At 39.8% G+C, this 10,516-nt stretch overlaps 1 protein-coding gene across 1 annotated transcript; it reads right to left on the bottom strand.

Annotated features, from left to right (window-relative positions):
• Positions 1 to 7,241: 7,241 nt before the first annotated feature.
• Positions 7,242 to 10,301, bottom strand: LOC122067505 (adenosylhomocysteinase-like). The gene is made up of 2 exons (XM_042631348.1): positions 9,496 to 10,301; positions 7,242 to 8,255 (listed from the first exon to the last, which is right to left on the bottom strand). The coding sequence occupies exons 1-2, from the start codon at positions 10,213 to 10,215 to the stop codon at positions 7,509 to 7,511; spliced, it is 1,467 nt and encodes a 488-aa protein (XP_042487282.1). The 5' UTR covers positions 10,216 to 10,301; the 3' UTR covers positions 7,242 to 7,508.
• Between the last annotated feature and the right edge of the window lie 215 nt (positions 10,302 to 10,516).

Here is a 10,516-nt window from a genome sequence, read left to right as displayed (position 1 = left end):
GCTTTGAAAGATTGTTGACTGATCAATATATGGAATTATAATGTAGCTAATCTTAAGTCTTATCTATATATCCAAGAGTTGGAATGGCCAAAGCAGTTCACCATGTAGATAAAAAATAGATCCACCCAGCCAAACTTAGCTGAATAGACTGCCCACAGGACCCGATTTACATAATATTTTATCAAGCGTAGTTATACAGACCATAGTCTTTATTATAACAGTGCAGTTGCTTACACTAAGAGGACAGTTGATCAATCAATGTATGTATTGAAAGTGTTACTGAACTGAGGGTGGTTGAATAGGGTAATGAGGTAGAAATAGGGAGTGAGAGAACACTTGAACAGAGATATTCTGTAGGATGTTCAACTCACCCATGATTTTCTTCCTTTATGTGCCTCTGTCATGAATGGATCTTTCTGTTTTCTAGCCTGACAGATTTTATTTGGTCTCTAACAACACCAAACTGTTTAAAATGTTCACATTCCTTCCTGTTCATTTTTGATCTCTGGATTCATTTATCTCAGCTGAAGCAGCCACCCAAGGCAAGGGGAAGAAGATGGTCTGAAACTAGCACAGTCAAGGGCCATTCAAATCTACTGGACTGATCCAGCTTAGGCCAGTTCGTATGTTATTCTGTGTTTAGCATCAACTCAGGGCTGTTTTTATTTTGGTATCAGTTGGCATTGAGTCCCGATTCCTTTCCATTTGCATAACCTGCTCTGAAATCTGAATGCCTTAGGCCTCTATTTTAGAATGATTCAAGAATTCAATAGGTTCGTGATGTAGATCCGGGTTCCAAGAGATTGAAATCGGATCACTTATGGGCCCACAATTAACAAATAATTCAATTTAAACAAATCAATGGCAGTAATGTAATTTAAGGCACAACTTAAAAACCCCTTTTTGAGTGAAATAGCTTAATGAGGACAGATCTGGAATTAATCCCAAAGAAAACTCAGTTCTGGAATTAATTTGGTGTTTCTAATAAGGAGTGGCAGAATTGTAATTATAAGTCACCAAGCTAGTAAATGGCAAACAAGGAATAATATGTGATGAGGGAGGGGTAAATCTGGAATTTGATTAAGTAAAGATGTAAAACCTAATTTATGAGGTTGTCGTGAGGTAACCTCACGACACAAGCAATAACACAGCAGCAAGAGGGAAAGTTGGCGGTAGTGAGAGGCCCTTCCAGGTCCATTGTTTCAGCCCAAAATTTGTAGTCGAAGCTTGGATATCTTCTGATCTCGTGATTCCAATAGGAGAAGACCCCAAACAGCAAGCAAAGAGGTACAGTAACCCCTGCTATTCAGACCTGGCGGTATTAGGGAAAACCAGAACCTGCAATCGGTTGATTTGTTCATACAGAGGATGGTTTGAGGGGAGGAACCCCAGGGTTCTGATCGCCTAAGAGGGTCATTCAGTCCACCCAAATCTCAGGGTCATTCGATTGGAGACCAAGCTTCAGTGAAGCTTCCTTTCAGACATGGTACTGTCCCCCGGAGCAGGGTAAGGGAGGAAAAACCAGAAATTTAAAAAAAAAAAGGAGAGGAAATAAATGGGAAGTAAAAGAATGGAAGAAAAGAGATGGGAAAATTTTAGAGAAGGAAGAAGGGGTCTGCAGCCATGGTTTTAAACCCAAAACTCTTAATCAAATTTCTATTCTTCAAAATCTCAAAACTGAGTTCTTCTCTATTACATGATTATTATAAAGGAAAAATCAAATAATTAATGGAAACTACTTGAAAATGGAAACTAATCTAAAATTAAAAACTAATTAATACAAAAGAAATTGTTTCTAAATCCAAAGAGAATCAAATCAAAAGATTTTTTTTTTTTCTCTAAGTCCATCGTGCAACTGCATCAGTTAGATTTGTATAAGCTACTTTGTGTCAACCCATTTCATTTCATGGATAGTAAAGGGAAAGTCAATGCCGTTGTTGGGAACTCTTACCATGAAACTGAATGACTATACTCCTTGAGGGCTTATCAAGACTAATCCGATCTGGGTTGATTTGGATCGCCCCGATTTACTTGATTCCATTTGTGTTATGGTGATATAAAAACAGGTCAGGCTTTAGCCTAATATATGGACACCTTGGCAATGATTTAGAATGTGTTCATGATGGTTTCTGTGAATACTAACATGTTTATTGAATCTTAAAGGTGAAAAATTTTCCATAAGCTCTTATTGAACGTATTTGATCCATCAAGTATCAAACAAGGCTGTAATGGATACATCAAGCAAGATATGTTCTAAGACCAAATTGCAGCCTTGGTCACACCTTAGAAGCTTCACCAAGCCATGGCAATTTAAGAGTTGATGAATTCCATGACTTGGAGCAAGCTTGAGCATCAAAGATGAAAATGATGGAGATCAAGCTTCAAGAAGAAGATTAGGATTTTATTTGTAAAAATTGTTGTAATCCTATATAATAATTCTAGCATCCTAAAAAGCCCTTAAAATTGTAGTTTTAATAACACGATGTGTTAAAAATAGTCAATCATTAAATGATGACAACAATATCATAACCTTATCCTAACTAAATGGGCCGACTACATAGATCTGATATGGAAATCAACAAATAAAGAAATACAAAAGAGAGTTAAAATGAAGATGAGAGAAAAAGGTAAAACAATAGTGAAAGGCGCATAATGGTAACATCCCTTATAAGGGTTGGTAGCATGGGTCCTTGTCCTCCACATAACTCATCCGAAATCATATTAGAATCGATTGACCAATAGCTTGACCGAAGACTAGTGATCAAACGGTTAATCTTACGTTTGTGGGGTGCATCAGGAAAACTTTACGCGAGCATTCTATGTCAAAAACTGTAGGTGGTCGATCAACGAATTTAGCCGTTAAGACTAGAAGAGTTGTTAGGCGCTGCAACCAGTTGCTCTAGATAACTCCACTCCTATCGCTACTTCCATTCCCCTGAATCGTTTTGTCTACTGAGTCCACTTCTCCATCTCTTTCTTTACTGGTTTCACTTTTGTTCTCTGGCAGCGACGTCCTTGCTGGTTTATTTTTCCAACGACCTTCTATTGTAACACTTTTTTCCTTTTCCTATGAAACCTGTGGAAAACACCCATGCGACTCGCCCTTTAATGGGAAACACTCACGCGACTCACCCTTTATCTGGACCACTCACCCCTGGGCGTCACACCCTTATCTCCCCTCATACCAACCTCTCATCTACTGTTTCTTGTTCATCCACCATCCCTACACACCCAAATCCCAAACAAAAAATCTGTGAATCTCGAGCTTAAGCTTTCTGGGGTGCTATAACGGCTGAGTTTGCTGACGATCCTCTAGCCAAACCTTGTCTTCCTACCCCTGTTTCTGTGTTTGGATTGGTGGTTGGTACCCCCTCACCATTTAGGGACGATTTATGTGACTGTTTGGTGTCACTGTGGTCACCGAAAGGGGCGATCTTTATCTGCTGCTTTGATTGGGGTTTTTTTATGTGGAATTTTCCTCAGGCTGAGCTGAACCTCGTTCTCTCCTCTGCACCATGGTGGGCCAGGTCTCTTCTCATTCAACTTGGCCTTTTTGGAATTGGATACTGAACTTTCCTAATGTCTCTAGTTCTTACAAACATAGCATCTGCAACATTCTTAAAATAAATGAAATGGATAAATCTGCTGTTTAATTGGGAACAAATTTTTTTCTGTCAAGAACTAGATCCACAAGATTTAATCATATTATCACACTAACAAGCTTTCTACTTGGGAAGCTAATCTTCTTTCTTTTGCAGGTAGAAATGTATAGCTACAATCCACTCTTGCATCCATCCTATCACATGGACGAAATTTAGCTGTTGCCCGGTGGCTGCAACCCCTGTGGCAGCCAAAGAAATGGAATCTAAAAGGGTATTTTGAAAAATATTATAACCTACGAAGGTATTTGTGAACCCTAAGAAAGTGAATTATTCCATTTCTTTGGCTGCCATCAGGGGGTTGCAGCAGTAACAGCCAAATTTTTTCCCCATCATATCTCATGTTTCTCGTTTTTTTCAAAAATTGTCAGTAAAAAGCTTGATTCAATTTATTGGCACTTTTGGAATGAAAATAATCAAGGGAAAGGGACACACCTTATTGGCTAGCAAAAGACTTGCAGACTTGAACCCCAAGGAGAGCTTGGTTTGAGAGATTCTGAAATTCAGATTAAAACCTAAAGCTCCATGGACATAAAGCTTTATGGACGCAGATTCTTTTCCAGAAATATTTTCCCAATGAGTCCATATTTCATCCCACAACTTCAAGAAAGAAAGGACCAACCATCTAGGGAAGCATTGTAAGTATCCTCCCTACCCTCAAAAAAATGGTTATCAAGAGGATTGAAATTGGGTCAATAACTCATTTCTGGGATGATTCTTGAATACCAAACAACCCATGCTTGGTATCCAATTTGAATAATAAATTACTCAATCCCCCACTAACAATGGTAAGCGACGCTATCTCTGATAATACTTGGAATACTATCTCTCATCTCCCTCGTACTGTGGTAAGTTGTATTTTGAATATTCCCATTCAATCCTCTAACGATTCTTGGTGGTGCCATCTGTCTCGCAATGGGAACATACTGTTAGGATTGCAACTACATACTTAAATACTGCCTCAATTCCTAATACTATTGGGAATTCCAACAAGTGTTGTTGCTCATCTCCATACTCATTGGTGGCGATTCTTCTGGAAACTGGACTTGCACCCAAAATTTAAAGTTTTCTTTTGGAGATTCGTTCTTGGAAGGATTCCTACAAAAGACTTGGTAGCAAGATGGATGACATTAGACCCCATTTGTGGCTTATGTCACTCCTATCAAGAAACAATCTGGCATATACATTTCTCTCTTGTGACCTCATCAAGAGAATATGGGCGTCGAGCCCATTGGGGCTTCACACCGATCACTTTTCTGCACCTTCCTTCCAATTTCTCATTATGTATCTCTTTAATTTCAATACCATCCCTGTCGCTCACTCAAAGGTATTTTTTCTAATATTTATAATAATCTGGTATTTTATTTGGAAGCACAGGAACTTTGTTACATTTTCAAAAGAAAAGGCAAACCCAACTGTTATTCTGAGGAATGCTGGTTTCTGGATTAATGGGTTGTATCAAACCTCAGATACCCCATGCAATCCCCTCAGAATACCTCCAACCCCAAACACAAACAATGTCATATTAGCATGCTCAATTTTTTTGAGACCAATTTGAAGCACTCACAAGGGCTCTACTATTCGAATAGAAGCAAGCAAAGAAGATGGGATGGTGGGTTGATGAAGTCTGGAGTGATGCAACTGATCTAGAACTCTTCTGGGATCCTAATACCACATCGTTGCCTTTAAGCATGTTACCACTCTTTTTTATGTGCATTTTGACCCCGCCTTTTTTTGTTAAAGCTCAGGCCTAGTAACGATGTGGTATTTTTTGTCAAATAATTAGCATGGCTCCCGTTATCTACTCGTAGCCTAAAATTTTGTCATAAAAAAAAAAAAAAACAAACAAACAGTTGTTGGGCTCCAATGGCTAGTAAGCACGGTCGAGTGAAGCGATCAACTGCCTGAGGTCCAATAGCCATTAATAGTTAGTTTCATGACTCTGATGAATTTGCCAATAATGGAGGTTTAGAGGTTTAATTACTCTTCTCAACAGCACAATTGAGAATATTTTGTACGCTATAGCCTAGTTAACAAAATAAGTTTAAAATGGCATTCCTGTTATTTATGTTTTTTAGTCGCGTTTTGCCGTTTGTCCTCCAAAGATAGGGAAAAAAGCAAATGACAAGTATTTCTATTTTAAAATTTGTATTTATTTATTTATTTATTTATTTATTATTATTATTATTATTATTATTACTACTACTTTTTGGGACTTATTGATCATAATGACTTGCTTAATTGACCATATCTCTCCCTCTCGGATTCCGATCAACTTGATTCTTTTGTCGACGTAAAACTGATTGGAAGGCCTACATTTTTCATGTATCACCTTCAACTCAAATTCAATGCACAAAAGTTACAAGGTGAACTAAGTTGAGCTCTGAATTCTTTGTATATCCATTTATGCAGCGAACCACTCAACAAACTTCTGGTCCAAACCAAGGACATCTTGACAGCTTTAGAACTCCCATCTCAATAAAGACAACAGAAAATATCAAAAATATAACCAACACAAATACAATCTACATTCCTAGACACATCAGTATGGAAAGAATTTTTACCCAAAAGAAAGTATAGAAAGAACTTTCAGGAGGAATTTACAAATCTTCATTTTTTTCTTTCAAATTAGGTTATGACACATTTTTAACTCTTGAAAACCTAATCATACTGTCACTACCATGTGATAATTACCGGGCCTTTTTTTTTTTTTTTGTTGCAAACCTTGCCCTTTTATACCATTCACAATTGTTTTGGCTCTTGAAATTCTCGGGTAAGGCTACGTAATTCTGGCCCCCTAAGACCTTGCACATGCGTGAGCCTCGTGCACTGGGTATGTTTTTTTTATTTTACACAATTGTTATGTTTTGGCTTAGAACCATGGTTTCAAGTATCGATATCGTATTGGCCATATCATATCGGTATTGATTGAGACCAATCCCTGATTCTTGATCGATCTAGATCAACTATCCATATCATTTAAGGGGTAAAAAAAAAAAAAAAAGGTACTTTTTCTGAAAAGCAATGGCAAAAAGGATCGATACACACCAATCCTCTCCAATCGATCCGGATCGGTATCCATCTCTGGAAAACCATGCTCAGAACAGATTATAAGCCCATCTGGAAAACCATATCTAAGAGAGTTTGAGAAACTAGAATGGAATCTCATGTCCACGGTATGAACGGGTCAAAGCGTTACTGCATCATGAACGATGAGACAGATACCAGATAAGAAAACCACGGAAGGAAATTCAGATGCTGCGGTGAGGGTTCAATCATCTCAGCAGCAGGGCCTGCTTCTTTTGTCCCTCATGAATGCCTGATTCCAGACTTTCAGCAGAAGGCCCATATGCTATGAACTTGCTTGTGGTTGTGGAGATTGCTGTGTAATTACAATGTTATCAATCTTCCAATGGACAACAGATCTTCTTTAGATGTGATTTCCTGAAGTTGGATTACTTCTAGCAATGTTGCATACTTTTGTGACTGGTTTCCTCAAGGTGGCTTTCCCTCATTTTCCACAAAATTAAGAAACAAAAAGAATCAAGGCAAAAAAATAGAAAAGAAGATAGAAGCTCAAGCTAAAGCCAAAGACAGATGCGTACTGAAACGCAGCTTTTCATTCTCTTAATATCCATCCAAACAAACCCACAACCATCTCACCCTTATTCAAAACCCAAGGTCTTCTTGTTAACTATTCTAACAGAGACCAATTCACACCTCTCCCCTCCCCTCCCCTCTTCCATCTCCAGCCATTACAAAACTAGTTTGACAAACTATAAATATTTAATGGGGAAAAAATAAACCAAAATAATCAAGGCTTTGAATCTTTGAATCTCTCTCCAGATCTCAGTACCTATAGTGAGGAGGCTTGTATGGACCCTCAACAGGCACACTAATGTACTCAGCCTGGTCAGGAGAAAGCTTGGTGAGATGGGCCCCGAGTTTTCCAAGGTGAAGTGCTGCGACCTTCTCATCAAGGTGCTTGGGTAGCACGTACACCTTCTTCTCATACTTGCCAGTGCCCTTTTCCTTCCAGAGCTCCAGCTGAGCAATCACCTGGTTGGTAAATGAGCAAGACATCACAAAGCTTGGGTGGCCAGTGGCACATCCAAGGTTCATCAGACGCCCCTCAGCCAAGATGATGACGCCTGAATTGGTGTCTGGGAAGACCCACCTGTCTGTCTGGGGCTTGATTGTGATCCTCTTCACACCAGGGAATGTCTCCAGACCGAGCATGTCGATTTCATTGTCGAAGTGACCAATGTTGCAGACAATGGCATTGTTCTTCATCTTCCTCATGTGGTCAACCATGATAATGTCCTTGTTACCAGTAGTGGTAACAAAGATGTCAGCTACTGATAGAACATCTTCAAGGGTCAGGACCTGGATACCTTCCATCAAAGCCTGAAGGGCACAGATAGGGTCGATCTCAGTTACAATGACACGGGCACCTGCCTGCTTGAGGGCAGCAGCACAGCCCTTGCCAACATCTCCATAACCACAGACAACAGCAACCTTGCCGGCAATCATGACATCAGTGGCCCTCATCAAGCCATCAGGGAGGGAGTGGCGGCATCCATAGAGGTTGTCAAACTGTCACGAAGACAAAAGACAACGTTTAGAGCAGAAAACTAAAATATTTGTTTCAGACTTGCAGAAAAACTCAACCAAAATTGAGCTCATGATCTCAAAGCAAGAAAATCGTATATATTATTATATTATTAAAATTAGAGAATCCAAGTGCAAAAAATTAAAAACCCTGACCAATTAAAAAGAAATCAGTTCTTGATTAGAATTGTGAACCAAAAGGAGAAAAAAAGTGGCGAGAGTGAGGACTACACATGTAGACAGACAAGCAAGAATGATACAACTCAGTGTAGGGGACCCAAACTTCTCAAAATCAAATTCCTGGCAGAGTCAAAGCTAGATCTCAGATAATCTAAAATTAAACCATTTATCTACTTTCGCAATTCAGCTGATGGCTGAATTAATTTTTTTTTTTTCCAGCAATATTTAGACTTCAGAAACAATGAGACCAACAAGATGAAGATCACTTCACAGCAGGGTTTTAAAACATGGAATTGGGACTGCTGGAATCAGTCTAAAAAAGCCCGAATTGGCCAGACTGAGGAAGATTCCAACGATTCCTGTGTTTCTCTCCAGGAAACGGCCGTATCAAATCATCAAGAATTGGGATCTGATTCAAATTTAAAACGGGTGATTTGCAGATCCAATTCCCTATCCTTTGAGACCCTGCTCAATAGGAAGACCAGCAACCACAGATCCAAAATGAAGGAAAAGAGAACGAAGGAGGCTAATAAAAACGAAATTTGTGAAACTTCCAAAAAAGCAAAACTCTACATATCTGGATGTAGGAAACTAAATCCAGGTTTCAGAAACTACACGTGAAAATTTCGGAGATTCCAAAAGAATATCTGAATTTAGAAATAGAGAGCATTGTGAAACTTGAATCTGAAACATGTCCATAGAAAATTAAATGAATTAAAAAGCCGCACATGACAATTTCAAATCAGATCACAGCATAAACAATGAAGCCAAAAGTTGTGGACATGAAAATCAAGCAACAAATTATTTTTCCTGCAAGGTTATACAATCAACACAAAACGACATGAAAGTGAATTCTGAGTTGCTGCTGTACTTCAAATGTAGGACCACCATTAATTGAACATTTCAAAATGTGCAGAAAGGGAAAGAAAGACGAAACAGATTGTATAAACCTTAGGTCGGAAGCAACATTGTAGATCTGGATCGTAAATACAGAATTCGAAAACAATTGACCTGATAATTGAGATTTAAAAGAACAAAAAAGTACCTTGCTCTTGGTAACAGAGTCGTTGACATTGATGGCGGGGAAGAGCAATGAGCCGTTAGCCTGCATTTGGTAGAGTCTCTTCACACCAGTAGTGGTCTCCTCAGAAACACCAACCAAAGTCGCCTTCATCTTGCGATACTTCATAGGATCAGTCTTCAACCCATCCCTAATAATCCCAAGCACGATCTGAAACTCAGCGTTATCAGTCGATTCCGGATCTGGCACCTTCCCGGTCTTCTCAAACTCCTCCTCAGCCTTTACTCCCTCATGGATCAGCAAAGTGGCATCACCACCATCATCAACAATGAGATCCGGACCACCATTAGGACCCCAATCAAGAGCCCTTTCAGTACACCACCAGTACTCCTGAAGGGTCTCACCCTTCCACGCAAAAACAGCAGCACTATCACGAGCGATGGCGGCAGCGGCATGATCCTGCGTAGAGAAGATGTTGCAGGAGCACCAACGAACCTCAGCGCCTAGAGCAGTTAGGGTTTCGATGAGAACGGCAGTTTGAATGGTCATGTGAAGAGAGCCAGTGATTCTAGCTCCTTTGAAGGGTTGTGAAGCGCCGAATTCGGTTCTGCAAGACATCAAACCAGGCATCTCGACTTCGGCGAGCTCGATCTCGAGGCGACCGAAATCGGCCTGAGACATATCCTTCACTTTGTATTCACGACCTGATGAGGTCTTCTCTGGGATGAGATCAACCTGAACCATCGTGTCGAAGCAGAGGAAAGAATAGATCCGGAGCTTCTGGTAAAGAAGAGAGAGAGAGGAGAACGGAGGGAGTGAGTTGGCGAAGAGAGAAAGGAGGGAAGGAGTTTTATAGATGAAATGGTCTAACGATCCGGCGGACTCGGGATGGATCGGTGGGAGTGTGGGACCCACATTTGTCGTTGGCCTGCGATTTTTTATTCCGGTACTACCCCTAGTTTTTCTCTGGAATTACCAGTCAAGAGGTGTCAATTGGTCTGATCGGTCCGGTTTTGATCGAGCCTAATCGAGTTTTCCTATTTTA

Source organism: Macadamia integrifolia, unplaced genomic scaffold (assembly GCF_013358625.1).
Source record: "Macadamia integrifolia cultivar HAES 741 unplaced genomic scaffold, SCU_Mint_v3 scaffold2942, whole genome shotgun sequence".
NCBI classification, from domain to species: Eukaryota; Viridiplantae; Streptophyta; class Magnoliopsida; order Proteales; family Proteaceae; genus Macadamia; species Macadamia integrifolia.
The sequence above is the reverse complement of the archived record's forward strand: the minus strand, read 5'-3'. Positions and strand labels throughout refer to the sequence as shown.